This window comes from Lissotriton vulgaris, unplaced genomic scaffold (genome assembly GCF_964263255.1).
Source record: "Lissotriton vulgaris unplaced genomic scaffold, aLisVul1.2 SCAFFOLD_3884, whole genome shotgun sequence".
Classification (NCBI taxonomy): domain Eukaryota; kingdom Metazoa; phylum Chordata; class Amphibia; order Caudata; family Salamandridae; genus Lissotriton; species Lissotriton vulgaris.
In genome coordinates this window covers 43,560-68,081 of record NW_028241138.1, presented here as the reverse complement: position 1 = coordinate 68,081, position 24,522 = coordinate 43,560, and the positions used below count along the sequence as shown (strand labels likewise).

The 24,522-nt window shown below is 51.7% G+C and overlaps 1 protein-coding gene across 1 annotated transcript in view; it reads left to right on the top strand.

The window, feature by feature from the left end:
* The window catches only part of LOC147672105 (schlafen family member 11-like), a 118,512-nt gene extending 94,594 nt beyond the window's left edge, over positions 1-23,918 (top strand). Inside the window, exon 4 of the mRNA XM_086948031.1 lies at positions 23,032-23,918. Within this exon, the coding sequence (XP_086804157.1) occupies positions 23,032-23,833 (802 nt within the window). The 3' untranslated portion in view covers positions 23,834-23,918. The remainder of the gene's footprint in view (positions 1-23,031) is intronic.
* The last annotated feature ends 604 nt before the right edge of the window (positions 23,919-24,522 follow it).

The following is a 24,522-nucleotide window of genomic DNA, read 5'->3' as shown; positions in this document are numbered from 1 at the left end:
TTTGACTTACCTGAACACTTTGAGTGGGAGAGAGTTTGTGCAGGATTGGCCCCTGCAGTGGGAGTTGTTCCACAACTTTAAGAGAGAATGGAACTGCTGCTTAGAACGTGGCCACTTTTCATGGTCGGCTACGTAGAGCTTTCCTTCCTGATCCTCTTCAGGTGCATTAGACACATTTGCACAACTTTGAGTCGTGGTCAGAGCCAAGGCTCTAGAGGGGACACATCGTGAGAGTCTGTGATGGACACAGCCTCCTGCTGTTGCGGAATACCTGGAATCTTGTCATGTTTGGGAGAGACCTCTTCCCTGGCACGCTGTTTAGAGATAATTTAGGAGTTGTCAAGAGACCAACAAGGTTAAGAGTAAAGCTCCTGCTCCACATCGAAGGATGTGAAAAAGAGGAACTGACATCAGCTGTCAGAAGTAACCATCAAAAGTCTTCCTCACTTACCCATTATTACCTTCTGCTCAGCCATACTGACCCTTTTATGGCATATTGTCCCCCATCTATAATATTAATCATTTTCCTCTGTAATGTGCACTTTCTTTACACACCCTCCTTCAAGTTTTGCAGATCCAAATTGAGCTACGTTTCTTGATGAAGCAGAGATCAAATGCCATTCCTTTTACGGGTCCTTGCTCCTCTCACTTTATTGTGAAGGTTGCAGTTAAAGTGGTCGTGTTCATGATGATGGTACTTCGTTGTTTTGTGCCCTTTTATCTAAATCTGCTTCTCCCCTTGCACCACTGTTCCAGTCAAGTATTAAACATGACTAAACAGAGTCAATGTATTACCACTACTTTCAATCAAAATGTTTTCTTGAATGTAGAACTCTCACCTTTTAGCCATTAGGATGAACCGAAGCCTACATCTTCCCCTTACATTACCTCATTTTCTTATGGGAAATGTTACCGGGAATATTAAGGTGAAAGGTTGCGTTAATGTGTCTGGAGAGATACTTATTTGCTTTTGCAGAGAGTAAGAAGTGTGTGGGATAGCATGTGCTGGGGAGTTAGAGGGTATTCGGCGAAATCCTCTACCAAAATAAAACACAGGTTTATTGTATGATGGTGAATAAGGTTCGAGTCACATACCTAATTGGTGGTTTCCAAAACCATAATTTGCTCCTTTACCTTTGATGGAAATCAGACCACTTATTTTTTGCCTCTAATTAATCATATTCAGAAGTACGTTTTTCAGTCTGTCCTTCAGAATGTTTATGTCCGACGTTTCAAGCAGGAGGATGGTTTACAGGATACTCTTGTTTACTGTTTATCCACAGTTTTAGACTCAATAGATAGGCAGATGGATAGTTAGTGTCCTTCTAGACAGAAAATATGTGTCCAACACCCTGCCCAGTCCCCAATGCTATCCACCTCCATGGTCCCATCATCAACGTCAGTTTAGCCATGCCAAATGTGGTGCTCATCACTATCGGTTGTATGTTATTACAACGAATTCCGTTGCAACGCATGCCTTTACCACGCATGCGTTACAACGGAATGCTATTTCAACGTAGAACCTTTTCCTCTCTTTGTTCGTGCTGACGTCGTACGTCGTTAAGAGGAAGCGGAAGTTTCTTTCCGTTTCCTCTTAAACGACGCTCAGTGACTTTAGGTGAGTTTCTTTTTTTGGGGGGGGAGACCCCCCCCAAGCCCCCTTTTTAATGTTAGCCTTTACTACACATGCCTTTACTACGTACCTCGTAGTAAAAGTATACGTGGTAAAGGCTTTCGTGGTAACCACGCATGCGTTGTAATGCATGCGTGGTTAAGGTTTTCGTGGAAACGGCTTCGTTGTAGAGGCTGTTTCCCCATCACTATCAGTCTAGCATATGTCAGCTCTGACGCGCTATTGAGGAGAACTGCTGCCGCACTTTGCTCACCGTTGGATTGTCGATTCTCTGCCCTGTTTTTCCGTGCGGAGGTCTGAGTGCCGGGAAGACTCTTTGGGGCTTTGCGACCAGCCTCTCTCTCCACCGCGGACCGCGCGCTGCCCAGGACTACACATCCCAGCGGGCAGCGCGGTCTCGCGAGAGACGAGTGACTCTCCCTCCGCCCCCCGGGCATTTAAAATACAGGGCTAACCAGCGCGCCGCGGGACACGCTATTGAGGAGAACTGCTGCCGAACTTTGCTCACCGTTGGATTGTCGATTCTCTGCCCCATTTTTCCGTGCGGAGATCTGAGTGCCGGGAAGACTCTTTGGGGCTTTGCAACCAGCCTTTCTCTCCACCGCAGCCCGCACGCTGCCCAGGACTACACATCCCAGCGGGCAGCGCGGTCTCGCGAGAGGCGAGTGACTCTCCCTCCGCCCCTAGGGCATTTAAAATACATGGCTAACCAGCGCGCCGTGGGACGCGCGCGGGCGAAGCCCGGGCCAAGGGCGGGCCCGTTTGAGCCCGTTCAAGACCGGACAAGGACGGGACGGGCCACCCCTTTAAGATCCCTAACATCAGCTGCACGAAATCTGAAGTCAGTGATTATTTTCATAGTGATGTATGTAGTAACGGTTTGTTCAACGTATCTGAGGTCCTGTTTCATTGTATAAAGATTTACCCATCAACATATTATGGCGACATCATCACCGCCAGGAGGAAATGGTAGAAGAAGCACCGGGGGGTCCTTAATGGGGACTTTGGACAATTTCTTGATACGTGTATCAAGTGCCTTGGCTAAAGACATCGAATTGACTTATAAAGACTGTCTATGGACAATCTGTTAGATAACTTTTCAGATAAAAAGTAATCTATGGGAAATATAGCAAGGGCAAAATCTCCAGCTGCTCAGGGGTCGGAGCACCAGGATATACATATTTCTAGTGGAGAGGAGGATGACAGCTATATCTTACAGTCAGCAGAGCTACTTGTAGGTCGGAACTCTATAGAAAATGCGATAAAACCTGGAATACAGAAGAATAAATCCCCGAGGAAGCACCCCTCGCCCAATATAAAGACAAGGTCAACCGCCAAAACAGGGGCGGCCCAGTTACCGCTAGGCCCTATAGCACTCAAAAGAAAAAGAACAGGGGCACAAAAGCAAATTGCAGAGAGAGGGGCAAAAAAAGCTAAAGATGCTGCTTACATGGCCCGTACCTGAGTCTGTACAACGCCCACAGGAACTGGCCCCAATAAGTGAAGAAGCCAACCCACAGATAAATAAGGAAGGGGTGGTAGGGGGGTGAATCACCTTCTTTTTGGAAGATCCTAGAAAACACTATCAAAAAGACTATTAAACCGATTCACGATAGACTGCACAGGATCGAATCAAGATTGGGGTGTATGGAACTCCTGCTTGCATCAACACAAACAAGGAGTTATCAGGGCAGCGTCCAACATGGCAAGGCTACAAAAGTACCAGGACAAAATATCGAGTGTAACACCATTAATAACAATACTAATGTTTTAGCAAGTTCCAAAGCTGCTTTAGTAGGGTATCAAGCACCCATAGCAAACAGGCAAGGTACAGCCGAGGGCTCCTCGTCTAGCTCAGTACAGGAAGGGGGAACTAAACGAAGAAGTATGGATGTTGGTGGGGGGTCTAGTAACTATGTAGCTCAACCCTCTGTGGTACAATATAAGCCTGTGTCTAACCCAACCACAAATCACCCGGTAACTGCACAGCAAACAATAGATTTACCCCCAGACTCAGCATCGTACGTGGTAATTCTGGTAGGGGTACCACCGCTTGAGCAGGCGAAGAGGGAATCATTTAGAGTTAAAAAAACAAGTGCATTTATTGGCTCAATGAAAATCCCCCCTTGCCACCCTATATGAGTGCCGAGATATTGTTTGCTAGGCGGGTTAATTGGGTGGGAAGGCGGACAAATACAAGAGAAGGGGATTGCATTATCATTAATTTTAGGGACCCACGATGCGCAGAATACATTTGTAATTGGGTACAGAATGAACGTACGGGTCGGATTCAACCACTGCCTCTAATGTATTTTTATGCTCCAGCACAGACTAGACAGTGGGGTAACCCAATTAACCCAACCAGGAATAATGGACAGAATCTTCTTGCTCCGCAGAATATAAGGCTAGAGAACAGGTTTGAAGTATTATCCGGGTTGTCCGACTGTGACTGACAACCTACTCAGAAAGGTGGAGAATGTGAGGGCAGCTCCCCACCAATCCCAGTTCCCACAGTAAAACCATGCCATAGACCCTCGCCGATTAAAGAACCACTAAAAATAAACCAGTGGAATACCCTGGATCTGCTGTCTTGGAAACTGGCAGGTTTATCAACTAAATTCCAAAATAAGGAATGGCTGGAGTATATAAATAAATTTTATGTAATTTGTGCCCAAGAGACATGGGCAGTGGACCCAACCAACTTTAACCTGGAAGGTTATAAAATGTTTAGTGTCCCAGCAGTTAGATCCAACGCAGGAAGAGCGAGAGGAGGGCTGGTGGTGTGGGTCCGCTTGACTATAAAAGGTATATGAATGACTTGCATTGGAAGTCCAATTGTCTGTTGGCGGTACAGTTATGTTATGTCTTCTTTTATAGCGCTCAAATCACTGTGAGGCATCTCGGCACTTGCTTTGGGAACCCGTCCTGGCTTTTTTCCCCTGTGAGATAACCCGTACTGGGCATCCCCAAGGTGAAAGCCAGGCATCCCGCCGCGGGGGTGCCATAGTGGAGATTAAGCAAGCTAATGCCCAGAGTTGCAGAGTGTGAACCCGTGATTCGGGTAGGCACCGAAGCGAGAATTATCGAGTCCGTGGACATTTGGGTTCAAGACCCTGCCGCATCGGGAATTGAACCCTGGTCCCGGGTCTGACCTCTGCTTCAGGGTCAGCCTCCTCTAACCAGTGAGCCACACTTCTCCACTAAGGAACTCAATCTAATTATTGTTAACCTTTATCATGTGGGTGGGGGCAGAGGAGAGGAATTGGAAAAATGTCTAGCCACTCATATGGAGCAAATGACAGATATCCTAGCTCCACGGTTTCTGATTGCAGGGGATTTTAATTGCCACTTATGCCCCAACCTAATAGCCTTCACAGAGGGCAGGTCTTGGAACATGGAGGAGGGTGCCCATTTTGAGCATACCACAGAAGGGGTTAAACTAAATACAATGATGTTAAATCTGGAGTTGGCACACTCAATGGATTTAATACCCCTTAATTTGGAAAGTGAAGTCAACCCGACATTCAAAAGGAGAGGGTGCGTCTCCTATATAGATTTTGTATTGGTGTCCCCTTCAATAAAGCTAAGATTATTTGAATTCAATATTGAGTGTAGTGGTTTTAGTGATCACAACCCTGTCACCCTGGTAATGGTATTAGCTAAAGAGGAGGAGGAAACAAGAAGGAGACTAATGGATATCAGGGAGACGGTAACTGATCAGGGTAGACGTTTAAAATGGGCCAAATTGGATGGGGCAACTTTTTATAAAACACTAGTGGCCAAGGGCACAGAATATTTGGATTTATGTTTTAATTTGGACGTAAATGGGACCCCAGTAGTTGAGGCGTTTGAAAATTTAGGACGGCTAATTGATAGCCTTCTATATACAAAGGGGAAGGGTAAAGTAGTGTCTAAACATAAATGGTTTGATAGAGGATGCTCCCAAGCACAGAATAAGCTCAGAGCAGCGCTCAAACACAAACCGAGGGATGGTCTTATGATTATGCGCTGCAGAATACGCTACAAACAAGAAGTCAAGCGTAGGAAAAATGCCCTCCAAATGGAGACCTGGGAAGATCTGAGGGAGGCATCGGAAAAAAGGGGCCTTTCAATGTTTTGGTCCATAATAAATAGACCCTGCTTTCAAGAAGGAGATAGCCCCTGTATAGCATCTAATGTACTGCCTGAGCAGTGGGTGGCCCACTTTTCCGGGCTATACAATCGAAGAACCCAGGAGGAGGGTGAGAAGTATGTGGGTATGGTGACAAATATAGAAATGAATACCTTCTCCCTACAGGAGATTGAGGAGGGCATCAGGGGTCTCACTCATAACAAGGCATCTGAAAGAGACACGTTAGTGATAGATTCCTTACCTTAGAATATCCCCAGGCGTCAGACTGGATCCGGAAATTTTTGCGTAGCAATACCCCTGCGCGCTGGTAGGCGTCGTCTGCGGCTCCGCGTCCGTCGTCGGCGTCGTGAGCGCCGGGATGACGTCATCGGAGTATATAGACGGCGCCCATGCGCGCTGACGTCAGTTCTTCTTTTTTCCGCGCCAGCTAGCGCAGATCCGGAAGAAGCTCTACCCCCAGTCACTTTTTGACTGAAAACTTTTTTGATCTTTTTGATCCTCTAGTTAGTCGATTCTCGACTATCGGTGCCAGGGATGCCCGGGTTCAAGCCTTGCTCGAAGTGCGGCCGACTCATGTCGGTCACGGACCCCCATCGCCGGTGCCTGAAGTGCTTAGGCCTCGACCACGACGATCGAACCTGCTCCGACTGCCGGGCCCTGACGTCGAAGGCTAGGCGGGAGCGGTCCCGCAAGCGTCTCGAGCTGAGGCAGTCGGCCCCGCGCCGCTCCAGGTCCCGGTCCCGGTCCCACGGGAGGTCGAGGGACAGGTCGCGAGGTCGGAGTCATCGACGTTCCGGGAGTGGACACCGATCGTCTGGTTCCAAGTCCTCAGGTAAGAGGCATGAGAGGTCGGAGCGACACCATCGGTCCTCCGACCCGCCCCGTCGCTCGCACGATGCGACCGGGGATTCGGGCGACACCGCCCACGCGGCTCCGCGGGAGTCGCAAGCGTCGCCGCCTGCCCCACACCTTCGGGTCCCTGGGCACGGCGCGTCGCAGGAGGAGGTCGAGAGGTACCTCATGGCCATGAGGGCCCTCCCTCCTCAGTCGGTTCCCGTGGCGCCTTCGGGCCGATCGGCTCCGTCTGGAGGTCCTTCCGGGTCGGGCGCTTCGGCCCCGACGACGTCGGGTGCTTCGGCCCCGGCGCCGCTGGCGACTTCGGTCCCGGCGCCGCGCGACCTCGCTGGATCCGGCTCCGGATCCGGGACCTCGCCGGTCGACCTTACGACCTCGCCGGCGACGTCCCTTCAGGTGTCGTCCCCGGCAGCCGAAGTGGTTGCCGACCCCAATGCTTCCTATGGTCCTACTCAGGTGTCGGAGGGGCGCCGCTGGGCGCCGATTCCGTCGGCCTTCGGAGAGTTCTATCTCCACGAGGAGGCCCTGGCTGTTAATCCTGGTCTCCAGGAGCCGGGTGACGAGGAGCAATGGGAGGGGTCCGAGGACCCTCTGGCACGTGATTGCCAGTCTCATCAGGACTGGACATATGAGCTTGGGGAGGCCAGTGGTATTGACACCTCGCCAGACACTGGATTTACGTCGCCCCCGACTGTGGCTTCGGAGGCGGGTTCTGCTTACAGTGTAGTGTTGACGAAGGCAGCTAAGGCCCTAAACCTTGAGCTCCCCGTCGCGGCCGTGAGGACTAATCTCCTCACTGAGGTCCTCAAACAGCAGTCCGGCTCCGCGGAGCCCCTTCTGCCGTTCAATGAGGCCTTGTGTGACGTTCTGCTGGGCACTTGGTCCAAGCCCGCCACAGGTCCCCCTGTGGATAGGAACGTGGCCAGACGCTACCGCCCGGCACCGGGCGACCCTTGCTTTTTGTCCACCCACCCCACCCCCGAGAGCCTGGTCATCCAGGCCTCCAACTCCCAGACCGCATTCCCGTCGGCCCCGCCCGACAGGGAATCCAAGAGATACGAGCAGTTCGGGAAGAAGGTCTTCTCGTCTGTGAGCCTAGGGCTCCGGTCAGTGAACACCAACTGTCTCTTGGGCCGCTACACCCACACTCTGTGGGACACGGTTGCGGAGGTGCTGCCACAATGCCCTGAGGAGGTCAGGGCTAAACTCAGCCAAACCCTTGCGGACGGCCGAGATGCGGCACGCTTTTCTATCCGGTGTGGGCTGGATACCACGGACTCACTGGGCAGGGCGATGGCAACGACGGTGGCGGTTCGACGCCACGCCTGGTTGAGGTCCGCCAATTTCTCGGCCGATGTCCAGGCCACTCTCCTGGACATGCCGTTTGATGGCCGTCGCCTCTTCGGCGACAAGGCAGACCATGCGCTGGAACGTTTTAAGGACTCCAGGGCCACGGCCAAGTCCTTGGGCCTTACGGCCCCACGCCAGCAATCGGGTGCCTTTTGCTCCTTTCGTGGCCACGGAAGGGGCGCCCCACCACGGACCGTCAGCCACGCGCCGCAGAATGTTCAGCAACGCGGTGGCGGCCGTGGGAACCGCCGTGGCGGTGGTCGGGGCCAGCGGCGAGGCCAGTCCACACCTCCCTCAGCAGCCCCCGCCTCAAAACCTTCCTAGTCCGAGTTTTCAGGCCCATGTGACGCCTGTGGGAGGCAGGGTTCGCCATCACCTCTCCCACTGGCATACAGTCACTTCGGACAGGTGGGTGCTGCAAATTGTCCGAAGGGGTTTCTCCCTCCCCTTCGAGTCTTCCCCTCCATCCATGCCACCTCAATACCACCGTGTGTCGGGGGATCACTTGCAACTTCTGCAAGAGGAGGTTTCGGCCCTCTTGGCCAAGAGGGCCATCGAGCGCGTTCCTGGGCCAGAAGTAGGACGTGGCTGTTATTCCCACTACTTTCTGGTACCCAAGAAGGGCAAAGGGGGCCTACGCCCTATCTTGGATCTGCGGAACGTCAACGGCTTCCTCCGGACGGAGAAGTTCAAGATGCTCACTTTGGCTCAGGTCCTGGCTGCCCTGGACCCAGGAGACTGGATGGTAGCGTTGGACTTGCAGGATGCCTATTTCCACATCCCCGTCCTGCCGGCCCACCGGCGTTACCTGCGGTTCACGGTAGGCCTGGAGCACTTTCAGTTTACCGTGCTCCCCTTCGGCCTTACCAGCGCCCCACGGGTGTTCACGAAGGTGATGGCGGTGGTCGCAGCCCATCTGCGCAGGCAAGGGGTGTCAGTCTTCCCCTACCTCGACGACTGGTTGTTGAAGGCGGGCTCGCCCCAGACAGTCGTCACCCACCTCCAGACTACGGCCGACCTCCTGCACTTGCTGGGGTTTTCCATCAATGTGCCGAAGTCGCACCTGTGTCCCTCTCAGAAGCTCCTTTTCATCGGAGCGGTTCTCGACTCGGCGCAGTTTCGGGTTTACCCACCCGAGCAGCGGGTTCGGGATATTCAGGCTCTGATTCCTGTCTTCAGGCCGTTATCCCGGGTCTCGGTCAGGTTGACGCTGCGGCTTCTGGGACTGATGGCCTCCTGCATCCTTCTGGTGCGTCACGCCAGGTGGCGGATGCGGGCTCTGCAGTGGGACCTGAAGTTTCAGTGGGCCCAGCATCAGGGCAACCTGTCCGATCATGTCCTGATCTCGGAGGGCACTGCGAAGCAACTGCAGTGGTGGCTCACGGACCGCGACTGGGTCAGTGGCAGACCCCTCTCTCTACCCCAGCCGGAGCACGTAGTTGTGACGGACGCGTCCCTCCAGGGCTGGGGAGGCCACATGGGAGAGGCGGAGATCAGAGGCCTCTGGTCTCCGGCGGAGTCCCGGCTCCACATCAACCTTCTGGAGCTGCGGGCGATTCGTCTTGCACTGAAGGCATTCCTCCCCTCTGTCAGGGGGAGCGTGGTGCAAGTGTTCACCGACAACACCACCGCCATGTGGTACTGCAACAAACAGGGCGGTGTGGGGTCGTGGACCCTTTGCCAGGAGGCTCTGCGCCTCTGGCAGTGGCTGGAACATCAGGGCGTGACTCTGGTGGTTCAACACCTGGCAGGTTCTCTGAATGCCAGGGCGGACGAACTCAGCCGCCGGTGCATGATGGATCACGAATGGCGTCTGAACTCGGACGTGGCGCAAGGTCTCTTTCGACAGTGGGGAGAGCCTTGGTTAGATCTATTCGCCACAGAAGAGAACGCGCAATGTCAGCAGTTCTGCGCGTTGGAGTTTCCAAGGCGGCACTCGCTCGGAGACGCTTTTCGTCGCGAGTGGAGCTGCGGCCTGTTGTACGCCTTTCCGCCTATACCACTTCTGCCCAGAGTGCTGAAGAAGATCAGGCGCGACCGGGCCCAGGTCGTCCTTGTGGCTCCGGACTGGGCACGAAGATACTGGTATCCCGAGCTACTCAGCATGTCAGTCGATCCCCCGATTCGTCTGCCTCTTCGGGAGGACCTTCTGTCGCAGCAGCAGGGGACGGTCCTGCACCCGAACCTGTCCAGTCTCCACCTACAAGCTTGGAGATTGAGCGGCGGCAGTTGAGGCCATTTGACTTGCCTCCCGAAGTCTGTGACATCATTCTGGCAGCCAGGCGTCCCTCCACGAAATCGGTATACGCCTGCCGGTGGAATAGATTTGTGGCATGGTGCGCAGCAAAGGCTGTGGATCCCCTCTCTGCACCCCTTTCGGAAGTGCTGCTCTTTCTTCTTTCCCTTGCCCAGCAGGGCTCTGCTCTGGGCACTCTTAAAGGGTACCTTTCTGCTCTTTCAGCCTTCTTGAGGCTACCAGATCAGCCTTCCTTGTTCAAGTCCCCTATAGTGAGTAGATTTCTGAAGGGCATCACGCACATGTTCCCTCCTGTTCCCTTCGTGATGCCCCAGTGGGACTTGAATCTTGTTCTCACCTATCTGATGTGTGCTCCCTTTGAGCCACTTCATAACTGTCCTCTTCGTCTCCTTACTCTGAAGACGGCCTTCCTGGTTGCCATCACCTCTGCCAGGAGGGTGAGTGAGCTCCAGGCTCTTTCTTCTTCTCCACCTTTCCTGTCTGTTCATCCTGATAAGGTGGTGTTGCGTACACGGCCTTCCTTTCTGCCCAAGGTTGTCACAGCCTTCCACATCGGGCAGTCCATCACCTTGCCCACCTTCTTTCCGCCTCCGCATCCCTCGAAAGAGGAGGAGAGGCTCCACCGTCTGGATCCAAAACGTGCGCTCTCCTACTACCTAGACCGCACTCGCCAATTCCGGGTGGATGACCAACTCTTCGTTGGTTACGTGGGCGCGAAGAAGGGAAAGGCTGTACACAAGAGGACCATCTCCAGGTGGATCATCTTGTGCATCCAAGCATGCTACTCCATGGCGAGGAAGGAGCCCCCGGCTGGATTGCGGGCTCACTCCACTCGGGCCACGGCAACGACAACTGCCCTGGGCCGCGGTGTCCCCCTGCAGGACATCTGTCAGGCAGCCACGTGGGCCTCGCTGCACACGTTCGCGAGACACTACTGCCTGGACAGTCAAGTCCGGAGGGATGGCTTCTTTGGCCGTTCCGTCCTCCAGGACTTTCTGGTGTGATATTGGTTCGCAGACCCACCACCGGGGTTGGTATTGCTGGGGTATCTATTCTAAGGTAAGGAATCTATCACTAACGTGTCTCTTTCAGATGCACAAGTTACTACTTGTGTAACGATATATCTGTAAGAGACATTAGTTAGTGATAGATTCCTTACCGCCCTCCCATCCTCCCCTTTCTGCGAACCGATATTTAGGGTTAAGGTCATCCCCTTTCAGGGCCCTAGTTTCATGGCACCAGTGTTAGTTCTATCATGGCTCTGCGTATCTGGCGCGGAAAAGCTGTGTTATCAGAACTGACGTCAGCGCGCATGGGCGCCGTCTATATACTCCGATGACGTCATCCCGGCGCTCACGACGCCGACGACGGACGCGGAGCCGCAGACGACGCCTACCAGCGCGCAGGGGTATTGCTACGCAAAAATTTCCGGATCCAGTCTGACGCCTGGGGATATTCTAAGGTAAGGAATCTATCACTAACTAATGTCTCTTACAGATATATCGTTACACAAGTAGTAACTTGTGCACCAGGGCCTGACTGGATCCCGCCGGATCTATTTTTAAGTAATATAGAACTGTGGGGCCCGATATTGACAAGAGTTATTAATGCCGCCATATCATCAGGACTTTCTCGCTCTTGGTCGACGGCCATAATTGTTCCTATTTTTTAAAAAAGGCAATAGGAACAACCCACTATGCTATAGGCCCATCTCTCTTATAGATGTAACTGTAAAGGTAATGGGCAGGGCCATATTGAATCACCTCATGTGTTGGGAAGAAGAGAACTGTATCCTGACAGAAGTACAATATGGCTTTAGGGCAGGCAGATCTACCACTGACCAGTGTTTAAATTTATATTTATTGGTCACAAAATATACAGTGGCAAGTAATGAAAAAGTGTACCTAGCCTTTATGGATCTGGCGGCAGCCTTCGATTGTGTAAATCGCTCGAAGCTGTTGGCTATACTCTTGGGTTTAGGTGTTTATGTTGGTCTTATTCACATCTTGAGAACCCTCCACCATAATACAACGGCAAAAGTGAGGTATAACCAAGAGGGGGGCTTGACCGAATCCTTTAAATGTACTAGCGGGGTAAGACAAGGATGTATTTTAGCACCCTTTTTGTTTTCCATATAAATAAATGGGCTTGAAAATGTTTTAACCAGTTTACAAGTGGACTCCCCAAGAATAGGTGATAGATCAGTGCCGGTCCTGCTTTATGCAGACGACGCTGTCCTGCTGGCACGCACGCCATTGGGTCTGCAGCGTCTAATTGATGGGTTCATTGAGTTCATGAATGGCCTAGATTTATCTGCCAACCTAACAAAATCATATGTTATGGAGGTGGGCTCAAAAAGCAAGGGGAAAGACTTTAACTATAGAATAGGCTCAACGATTTTGGAAAAAGTCCAGTCTTTTTCATATTGGGGCATTTTATTTGATAAGAACTTAACTTTTGAACCCCTGATTTAGGGACATGGAAATAAACTAGCAGCAAGCTCTGATACGATTATGAATTTTGGTCGCCGTTTAGGACGTTGGTCCCCTGAACAAATGATGACCCTTTACAACTCCGTCTCTGTCGCGAAAGCGATATACGGAGCAGAGCTGTGGGGAATAGGAAACGTAGAAAGATTGCAAAGACCGGAAAATAAATACCTGAAGAGGCTTCTTAAAGTTCCACAGGGCACATCATCCTATATAGTACATCAGGAACTAGGCTGTAAATTTTTGGAAGATAGAGCACAAATAAGGCCTGTGGTGGCCTGGTTAAAAATATGGGCCAGTCAGGAAGCCACCCTGACCCAACGAAAAATTTCAGATTGCTTGGGTAGGGAAAAAGGTAGTTCTATTCCCTGGTTAAAATACGTGAAAGAGGCTCTAGAGGGAATTGGTTGCGGAGCTTCTCAAAACCAAAGAGGCAATACGGGAATCCCACTCAAAGAAACTGCAGACAGACCAGGCTTATCTGATAGTGAAATCTTGCAGGGGGCAGGAACCATATCTTGCTCTTGTATATAACCCACATGATAGGTTTTTAATAACACGTTTTAGACTCGACATGATCCACCATGTGCTATCAAACCCTTCGGTGTTTGCTGAATCAGTTGAATCAAAGAGATCCTGCGGCTGCGATCAACGATCTCCGCAGGATGCCCTCCATTTTTCATTATTATACCCTTTTTATTTAATGCCCAGGCTCCGTTTTTTAAGAGGAATTTTAAAGAAAGCTAATTTTAGATCTGCAAGAGATGCGTTGGCCTTCTTAAAAGTGTCAAAAGAACCCCTGACCTTATTTTGTGTTACTAATTTTTTAAGGTCTTCTGTTAGATTGAGGTCCAGTATAGAAATATGACGACTTTTATTGAATTGGGGGAGGGATAATTGTTTTGCTCCCAAACTGTTTTTATGAATTATGTGAATCATTGTGTTGCTGACTGCGATTTCCATCTCTTCTATGGCATTAATGGATGAAAGGTCAGCACATTTTATGACCTGATTTTTTAATGTTGTACTTTTATGGTGTTAATCAAATGCCGAATAAAGTTATTGATGATGATGATGATGAAGTTAAATTACAGAAATGTGTGCTGGGTGACAGAGCTTTGAGGCATTTGCAAATGTGTAGTTCTCTTCCCCAAGCCTTTAGAAAATGTAAACAAAAGTCCTGTCACAATAGAGAATATTACTGATGGTCCTTTATAATTTCTTGTGGATGTATCAAGAAATTAAGGTAGGTTTACAGCACGTTACCATTGGCTTGCTTTATTGTCACTCTAATTTGCCTCCTTCTTATTTATTTATTTTTTTCAAATACATTTTTATTGTTGCACAAGGCGCATCACAGGAGAATACATGAGGACACGGGCTGGCTTCAACATTCAGCCAGTATCCGTCGGATCCGCAACTTTTCTTTTGCCCATGAGGATCGCCCACCATTCAACCGCAACATTGCAATTCAAACCAAAGCATGTTACAAATGCAGATGATGAAGAGATAACAACCCCTAACCAACAGCTCCTGCCCTGCCCGCCCCCCACCCCCACCCCAGAGTCCGTCCCCCCTTTCCTGATGAAATTACCACCGTCGAACAAACACAGGGTACCACCGTGTCACAGTTTAAGAGGCCCAACCTCAGCCCCCATTATCATGCATGGATTGATCATCATGTAAAGGAGCGCCCTCTTTTAGAGCTCCTGTAGGTTCACTCTAGTCCGTGGTATTGCCTCCACTTTGTCCATACTCTCCGGAACTTCTTTGGGCAACCCCTGGCCTTATATGTCACTCTCTCCGCCGCCATATAGAGGTCGAGCCCCCTCCTCCACTCCTCCACTTCTGGTGGCTCGGCCGCTCCCCAGCGGCGAGCAATGTCTCTCTTGGCCACCACTAGGGCCAGCACTAGAAATATGGTCAGAGGGCGGGCCAAGTCGACTTCGGTCGTCAACCCCAGCAACGCTAGCTTTGGGTCACGTGGTAGAGTAGTTTCCAGGACCTCCTCTAATTCCCCGAATATGTCCTCCCAGTAGGACTGTATGATTCTACATCCCCAAAGTGTGTGGTAGAAATTTCCCTCCGGCTGGTGGCACCTAAGGCATGTCGTATCCATGGCCTTCCCCATTTTGTACAATCTCACCCTATCGTAGTATACTCTATGCAGCACTTTCATCTGTATGAGACGGAGTCTGGACTTAATCGCGACTTCACGAGGGTGCATGAGAATCAGCTCCCAGTCCAGATCTTCCATTTCCCCCGTGTCTGCCTCCCATCTATGACGCAAGTCTTGTAGGGTTCCTAATGTGTTGTTGGTCAGTGTTCTGTATGTAAGGGACACCGCCCCTCTCCCAATCTGCTCCTGTAGTAATCTACCCTCCAATGGGGCGGATTCTGGAATGTCTGTCAGATCGATGTTCTGTGCCCTCCAAGCGTGTCTGAGCTGTGAGTATCTGTAGTACTGAGTGTTGTGTAGGCCAAAGTCCTCCTGTAATGCGTGGAATGTTTTGAGTGCTCCCCTGGCAATCACGTCTCCTACGGTGGAGATGCCGATGGTATCCCACTGTCTAAAGCCTGTCAGTTTGTTGAGTTCACCCAGCCACTTGCAGTGCCATAGCGGGGTCTGTCGGGTGGGTCGTTTGTCCCATCCCATGCGTTTGGTCGCCCTGTTCCACGCGGCCAGCGTGATCTTAGTAGCCGGCAGAAGGTGTCTCCCCGCTGAACCACCGTATAAGTAGTATAGAACGTTTGTGTGAGACCATTGTGATCTTTCTAGGGCATAAGTAGGGTGATCTATCGCTGCATGTAACCATTCATTTATCGGGGCAAGGTGCTCTGCCCAGTAGTATGCCTCCAGGTTGGGAAGGGAGATCCCACCACTGTATTGGTGGCGTTGTAGTGTGGCCAAGGCTATTCTCAGGTGTTTCCCCAACCATAAGAAAGTTCGCAAAGCACTGTGAATTTTGGGCAAGGTTGTGGGAGGGAGTGGGTAGTACTCATTTTGCAGTGGATAGAGGAACTTTGGTAGCAGGACCATTTTGTACAGAGCTGCGCGCCCCAGTAGGGTGAGCGGAAGCTGTCTCCACCGGTCCATTTCTAGCTTCGCACTTGCCACGACGCGCGTCACATTGTTGGTAAGGGAGAGTGTTTCGTCTATCGTTATGAATACCCCCAAGTACTGGAATCCCTCTGTGGTGTGAATAAGGAGTTCAGGTAGGCACTCCCTCCGCTCTCGGCCCTGCGGGTCATACAGAATCGATTTATGCCAGTTGATAGTATGACCAGCTCTCGCCCCAAAATCATCTAACTCTTTGAACAGGACCGGGATCGTGTCATCCGGGTCCGTCACAAACAGCAGAACGTTGTCCGCATATAATGAGATTTTTTCCTGGGCAGCTTCCGAGCCTCCCCAGGTGAACCCCCTAATCCCTTGATTCTGTCGGATCCGGATTGCCAGTATTTCAATCGTCAACGTGAACAGGAGGGGGGACAGTGGGCACCCCTGACGTGTTCCCCTGTTAAGGCGGAATTCGCGCGACAGTCGTCCATTCACGCGCACTCGTGCCTTCGGGGCTGAGTATAGGAGTCTAATCCATTGTAAAAACTTAGGGCCAAAGCCGAACCTCCGTAACGTCTCAAACAAGAAGGGCCAGTGGACTGCGTCGAAGGCCTTCTCGGCATCTAACGAGAGGAACCAGTGGGGCTCGCTCCTCCCTCTGACTTCCTGCAGCCAGTTATGGGTGCGGCGGAGGTTTAATTTGGTCGCCCTGTCTGGAAGGAACCCAGACTGATCTGCATGCACCAAATCAGAAATTACCCCCCGCAGGCGCCGGGCAAGTACCGTAGCCAGAATCTTCGTCTCCATATTAAGGAGGGAGATCGGGCGGTAGGAGGCACACTTGTCTCTGGGTTTACCCTCCTTGTGAATAGGGACAATTGTGGCCGTGGTTAGATCAGGCGGCAGGTTCGCCTTTTGGAATGCCTCGACAAATAGCTTTTTAAGATGGCGTTGCAGCAGGTCCGTCATACGTTTGAAAAATTCCGCCGGGAAGCCGTTGGGTCCCGGTGTCTTCCCCGGCTTCAGGGACGCTATTGCCTCTTCTATTTCTTCTAGTGTGATCTCTGCTTCCAGGTCCGTGGCGTCCTCCTGGGACAGCGTCGGGACCTCCATGTCGCACAGATATTGGCTGGCTTCCGCCTCGCCACCCAAATCCCTAGCTCTATAAAAGTCCTCGTAATATGCCGCAAAGGCCTCCGCTATAGCCTCGTCCGTACAGGCTGATCTGCCCCCTAGCACTTCAATCCTATCAACCCAGCGCGCCGCCCTTTCTCTCCTGCTCAGCCATGCTAGAATTTTGCCCGATTTGTCACCCACGTCATATAGGCGGTGGAGTGTCGCCAATGCCTGTGTGCGTGCTTCCCCAGTGACCAGTTCTCTATAGTGCCTCTGTGTGTCTAGTAGTTTCCTAAGTAATCTTTCCTCTTTTCGCTGGTGATATTCTGTTTCGAGGGCTAAGATCGTGGCCTCCTTGTTCGCCACCTCATGATGTAACTCCCTCCTTGCCGCTCCCAATCTGCTATTTATACGATCCCTAAGGGTTGGCTTTAATGCTTCCCAGAGCGTGATCCCTGAGTCCACTGAGCCCTCATTCTCCGCCACGTATACCTTTATGTCTGCTCTAATTCCCTTCAATAGATCTGGTGGCTGCAGGTCCCATGTCCCGAGGCGCCATTCCATGGTTTTTACCCTCCTCCCACGTCCCAAATGTACATATAGGGGGGAGTGGTCCGAAATTCCTCGTGCTTTATAGTCCGCTAAGTCATTGACCGTGATTTCTTGCCTAGAAGTAAATATATAATCCAACCTGGAGAAGACCCGGTGAGCCCCAGAGTAGAAGGAGTAGGCCTCCTGAGTCGGGTGGAGCCATCTCCAGACGTCTGTGAGGCCCAAAGTGTGCATCTGTCTTGCCAGCGCCGTACCATGTCCCGCTGCGTGTGAGGCCCCCGACCTGTCCCCCATGGCGCACATTACGTCGTTAAAGTCCCCCCCCACAATCTGAATCGTATCTGCCGTGTCTAGAAGGATAGCAGAGACTGCATTAAGGGTGCGTGCCTGTAGTTTTGGTGGGGCATATACTGAGACGATTGTGTACCTGCGCCTCCTCCATGTACCCTGTACTCCTGCATATGTCCCCTGCGGGTCCAACCAAGTACGAGTGACCGCAAACGGTGTGGATTTTTTAACGAGGACAGCCGCCCCCCTGGAGTCTGCCGTGTATCCTGCGTGCGCTAGTACCACGTGCCTACCCCGTGCTATAAAGGCGCATTGAGTGCCTCTTAGGTGAGTCTCCTGGAGTAATATAATGTCTGGCGCTAGCCTCTTAAGATATGCATTCACCAGGCCCCTTTTGATCTTTGACCCAAGACCATTCACATTCCAAGAGAGTATCGTGACGCCTGTGTCACCAGTGAGATTGTGATCTAGTGGGTCTGCCATTGTGTATTTCTTCCGTACTTCCAGGAATGGCACTTGAAGTGGTGTAGTGTAAGGTGCGTTATGGCATGCAGTCGCTGTTTCTCAACTTGTGTCCCTCTCCCTCCCCAAGTCCCTTGAACCCCCAACTCCCAATTGCAAAAAAACCATGTCCCCCCTGCCTCCCCCACCCCACCTCCCTCCCCTTCCAGTCGCGGCCCTTCCAGGGACCTAACCATCCGCGGGAGAAGGCCTGTCGCCCTCCCACATTTCCCCCCCATCACCTACCAAACAACTGTAAAAACAAGAAAAACAACATAGGAAGGCGTGTCAACTTGCGTGTTCCCGGTTCCGGGCTGCTATCTCAGTGTCCCTCGGAAGTCCATATTCATGAGTGCGAGTCCTGAGTGTCTGTCGCAGGACCTAGGCCCGAGGAGTCCTGTTCCAGCAGCTGTATCTCGGTGACCAAGGGGTGGACTGATTCTGCACGGCTGTTCTCTCCATCTCCTCCGGATTCCCGCCCCTCCGAGTCCTCCTCCTCGTCTCCCTCCGAGCGGATACCATTTCGTAGGCTGCTGAACCTGGAGCCCCCCACAGAGTTGTCATTCGGGGATGTCGATCTACCCCCCCCTCCTCCCGCCGGCACCTCGGGACTGATAGGGCGTCGCTGGTTTACGTCCTCTGTTCTTTCCGGTTCTTCGTCTTTGCGGCTTCGGCTGTTCCCATCGCGCCCTTTCCCTCAGTGATCTGTCCAGGGCGTCTCTACCCATCGTTTCTCTACTGTTCAAGATCGGGCGTTCCTCAAGCCATAGCCAGGCGTCCTCCGGACACGTGAAGAAGATGGTCTTGTCTTTATATATGACTTTAAGTTTTGCCGGGAAGAGAAGCATATAGTCTAGTTTCAGGGCACGTAATTTCATCTTCACTGAGTCGAAGGAGCGGCGTTGTTTTGACACTTCTTGGCTATAGTCCGGAAAGATCATAATAGTGGTATTTTCGAATCGGATCTCCCCCAGCTTCCTGGCTTCCCTAAGGATTAAGTCTCTGTCAGCATAATTTAGGAATCTAGCGATGATCGGTCTTGGTCTTGCGCCCTCCGGCGGTTTGGCCAGCAGCGCCCTGTGGACCCTCTCGATGATGAAACATTCGGGGAACTTAGCTGCAGGGAAAGTAGTCTTGAGCCACGCGTGGAGGAAGGAGGCCACATCCCTCTCCTCAAGTCCCTCCCTAAAGCCCACAAAGCGGAGGTTGTTGCGGCGGGATCTATTTTCGGCATCATCCACTTTCCATTGTAGGTGCCGATGGGAGGCCCGTAACTCTGCCATGTCCTTTCTTAACGCTGTAATCGATGTCTCATTGTCTGTGACTCTGCTCTCAGCCAGCGTTACCCTCTCAGTTAAATTGCGAAAGTCCCGTCGTAGCAGCGTTATCTCTGAGCCCACTTCTCCGATTTTTACCTCCAACGCCGCTCGCGATTCCTGGATATCACTTCTTGATGCCTGGATGGCTGCCAGGAGCATTGCCGTTTCTGTGAGCGGTCCCGGCGTGTCCATCTTTTGTTCCGTGTTCGGCCTAGATGTCGCAAAGTTGTCCATGGGGCCTTGCTTCGTTGGCTTGGGGATCGGATCCCGTTTCCCCATGGCTGCCCTCGCCGCGTATCCGGCTGTGATCTCGGCGCGATCTCTGCTGGCGCCTTCAGCTTGGTGGAGATGGCACCAGCAGCTGTCCCCCGCACGTGAAGACCTCTTATTTTGGGTTGCCGCCGTCGGTTCGTGGGTCGCCCCCAGGAAGGGGGGGGGGGGGGGGGGGGGGGGGGGGGGGGGGGGGAGGTGCGAGCCTCGTGTGGCTGCTGGTTCGTGCACTCCACGTCCCCACTGGGGTACCTCGTTCTGCCGGGAAGTTGCTATGTCTGGGTCAGAACCCAAGCGTCACAGGTTGCCGCTCTCTCCGTGTCCACCAGAGTGTCCAAGACGTATTCTCGTGTCTGTGTAGGACCACAGCGGGGTGTACGCGGGGGGTCTCTCCTCCTGTCCTCCACTCAGTCACAGTGCTTCCCCACTGCACCACCCCCTGCGCAGGGCCCAGGATCCAGCCTACGGGGAGGGAGCAGCTCTCAGGGACCAGAGCGTATCTCCAGGCCTGGCTCCCCCGCCGTCTCTTCTACCGTATGGTTCGGTATTGGGTCGTGCCTCCCCAGGTGCGGTGTATGCTGGCAGTCACTGCCTGCCGTTGCCTGCCTCCTCCTGCTGCCGCCGCATGCTGTCGGGCCCGCCACCTGGGGGCCACACGGTGCCGTCGCGCCACTCACCAAGCGGAGCGGGTGCCAGGGGGGGGGGGGCAGGAGGCGCGCCCCCCTCAGTGCCAATGCCACAGTCTCGCGCCCAGTGGGGAATGTCTGGTTCCCCCTGTAGATCCTTACTCCGGTCGTCCTCACCCCCGGGACGTCTCCCCCTGGGCTCACCTTCTCCTCCGCTCCCGCCCCTGTTCACCTCGCGGGGGCGGGGGATCTCTGCCGCTCCCGATGATCTTGGTCCCTGTCGCCTGGGGGGGGGGGGGGGGGGGGGGGAGGAGACAGCCCCGTAGTCCTCCCGCTCCTGTGCCACGTCGCCGCACAACGCCCCCGTTTGCGGGCAAGGTCGCCTTAATCCCGCCGCCGCTCACCAGCTCCTGCAGCAGGCGGCCGCCATCTTGGTAAAGGGTGCCGGGGCCTGACTCGGGATTCCTCGCGTCGGGCGGGCTACACTCGTCCGCCCCGGGGCGCCGGTCGGGATCCGGTCTATCCGCGCTGCCGCCGGGTCTTGCTCCGCACCTGGTTGGAACTCCGTGGGCCAGTTCACTTGTCCGCTGTCGCCTCCTATGCCGGCGGCTCCATCTTGATTGGAGCGAGTGCACCCGATCCGGTGCCGGTGTCGGTGGATTTGCAGGCGATCCACGCTGTGTTCAACGCAAGAAGGGATGCCCCCGATGAAGCGTGTTCCTAGGCTTCACCTGCTGTGAAGTAGGTCTTCCAGATTGGGGTATAAATGACGGATCAGTGGGCAGCCCGGCCGGAGCTCCGGCGGGACACGTCTCGGCCATGCTGCTAGCCACGCCCCTGCCTCCTTCTTATTTGATATCTTTCCTTTCCCATCTTGTACCATCTTCTGTTTGTTCCTCTCTTGCATCATAGCCTATTTACCATCTTTTAGCTTGGCTGACCTGTAGCCTTCCAATGCTCAATTTTAGGGAACCGTTTTTTCTTTTTTGCTTTAGCATTCCATGAGAGTGCCTGTGTTTTCGAGCTCTCTCCTTCATGTGCTTCTCCTTCGCTGTCAATCGATCAATCAATCAATCTACAAAACATTTATAGAGTGTTTAATCACCTGTGACGGTCTCCAAGCGCTGGAGCTGCTTGGCTGCCTCGAGAAGGTTGGATCATTGAAACCTCCAGGTCTTTAGTTCTTTTCCTAATTGCAGGAGCGACTCCGGTCCTGAGGTGCAACGAGAGGCTGTTCCAGGCCTTGGCTGCCAGATGCGAGAAAGAGCATCCTTCACTGTTAGCTCGGCGGATTCATGGGGTGTCTGCGAGGGAGAGGGAAGCTGATTAAAGGTGCCTGGTCGGTTGGTGGAAGGTTAGGCGTTTGTTGATGTATGCTGGTCCTTTGTTGTGCAGGGCCTTGTAGGCGTGGGTCAACATTTCGAACTGGCATCTCTCCCGAATCGGAAGCCAGTGTAGTTTCTTGAGATCTTGTGTGATGTGGGTCCTTCTGGAGAGGTCAAGTATGAGTCTTGCCACGGGGTTCTGTATTTTCTGGAGTCTCTTTTAGAGGTGGGTAGTGATTCCTACATGGAGCGTGTTTATGTAGTCCAGTCTGCTGGTGATAAGGGCGTGTTTTGACTGTCCTGCTGGTGTTAATCGGGAGCCACCTGAAGATCTTGTGAAACATGCGAAGGGTGTGGCAGCAACTGTGTTGACTTGTTTCTTCATGGATAGCTTGCTATCCAGAATGATGGCCACGTTGTGGGCGTGGTCCATTGGAGTGTGGGGGTGCAAGCTCTGCGGGCATCCATGTGGCCTTCCATGGTAAGGTGTTGTTCCTGAAGTTGTTGACTTCCGTCTTATCCATGTTGAGTTTTATACAGTTGTCCTTCATGCAGTCTGTAATGTTCATCATACATCTGTGGAAGTTAGCTTTGTGGTGGAGGGGTTTTCGGCCAGTGAGAGGATGAGCTGTGTGTCTGGGTAGAAGATGATGTTGAGTCTGTGTGATCTGATGGTGTCGGCTGAGGGGGGTCATGTGGGTGTTGAAATGGATCAGGCTGAGGGATGATCTTTGAGGTACTCCGCATATAGTCATCTTCTACTCTTAAGTGAATTGTGTGAGGCGGATCATTTGGGGTTTGCCAGTAAGGTATGAGGCATTCCATTTGAGGTGTTTCCATGAATCACGATGTGGAGGAGTCTGTTGATCAGGATACGGTGGGAAATGGTGTAAAATGCAGTGGACAGGTCCAGGAGAGTGAGGGCTGCTTTTTCCCTAGCTGTGATCAAGAGGGCTCTGATGTCGTCGGTGGCTGCAATCAGGGCAGTCTTGTTGCGTTGGTTTCAAAATCTGGACTGGGAGGAGTCCAAGAGGTTGTGGTTTTCAAAGTGTTGGGTGAGATGCTGGCTAATTCCCTATCAAATATCTGCTACCGCTCTCTGTATTGCTACCTCTCATATGTTGTAAACTCTCGCTTGTGTGCCTCTCCCCCAACCTGTTTACAAATTGAAAAAAAGAAGTTAGAAAGCTCTGATTGAATGGTGATCGTGTACAGTTACAATCTTTTTATGTGAACATTTTCTCTTTGTTTTTCTAGATTGCATAAAATTTGCCCTGCAGTTACACGGACAACCTTTATTAAAGGCGATTTTCCATCTGTCCAGCATATCATAGTTGACGAAGCACAGAATTTTCGTCTGGAGGAAGGTGACTGGTATGCAAAAGCTAAGGAACTTTGCAAAAGGTGTCAGAATGGGCCTGGTGTTCTTTGGATATTTTTGGATTACTTCCAGAAGTATCACCCTTATGAAAATGGACTTCCAATGCTTAATGAGCAGTATCCTAGGGAGTGGCTAACCAAAGGTGTCCGCAATGCCGCGCAGATCTACAGTGTCATGAAGGCAAAGATGGATGACATTGTTGAAGAAGCAAGTGAGGGATCACGTGTTCTACATGAACATTTGAAAAGTTTGTTAAATGAGGCAGAATGTGCTCACGAAATTCCAGGATTTTATGTAGAGAAACGTCTAAACAAGGACGAAATGGCCAGGTACGTGGCCAAAGAATGCAATGGTTACCTCCAAAAGGGCCACTCCATGAAAGATATTGCAATTCTGTGCAACACAGAAAAAGATATCACAGCTAATAGACACATTTTACAAGTACATATGAGAAAACTGAGATTGGATCTCTCTTTCATAAGAGCCGATGATAGCGAAGGCCAGGGCATTGTTTTGGACAGTGTGCGACGTTTCTCTGGCCTGGAAAGAAACATCGTGTTCGGTATTCACCCAGTTCCTGTACAGCGTGAAGTCGCTAGCAACATTTTACTCCTGATTGCATCCAGAGCAAATATGAAACTTCATATTATCTTTCTAAATTCACCAGAGATTTCTTAAGACCGGGAAACATGTTTTATATACTGTAAGCCATGTGCCAGGTAAACCTAAAATGGCCGGCTCAGAGACAAAAGCACAAATCCATCACTTTTTGTTATTTGCCATTTCTGTATATGGGGACGGTGCCATATAGGTTTTTTACGCTAGTGGTGATTAACATACATAATGAATCAATTTAAATATTTATTGTTTTACTTAATGAAATATGTTGTGTCTTCTAATAGTGTAGGGATGGTTTCTAAAGGTTTTTCAAACTCCACCACACGTATTTAGCCCAAATTCAAACTGAATCATTGGACGACACTGCTGGACTCCAGCACACCCGAAGGCAAACACTTTTTTAATACTTATATGTTACTTAATCTCCTTTTATTTTCTGTCATTCTTATCTATTTCTAAGAGTCCATAATGGCTATTTGTTACTTCAATGTGTGCTGCAGAATGCAGCATAACTAGAAGTAGCAAATCGTCATTATTTAATGATTGTTTATGTGCAGGAAGGGACACTTCCCTGCTCATAAACAATCATTAATGTCCTTTTGAATGCAGCACGCATAGAAAAAGCAAAAAGGAGGCGAAATAAAAGCATTTCTCCACATGCACCATTCTAACGCCAGCTCTTACACAGTGTTAGATTTTGGCACTGCCACAGATTTACACCTCCTTGTTAATCTGGGGCTGTGTCACAA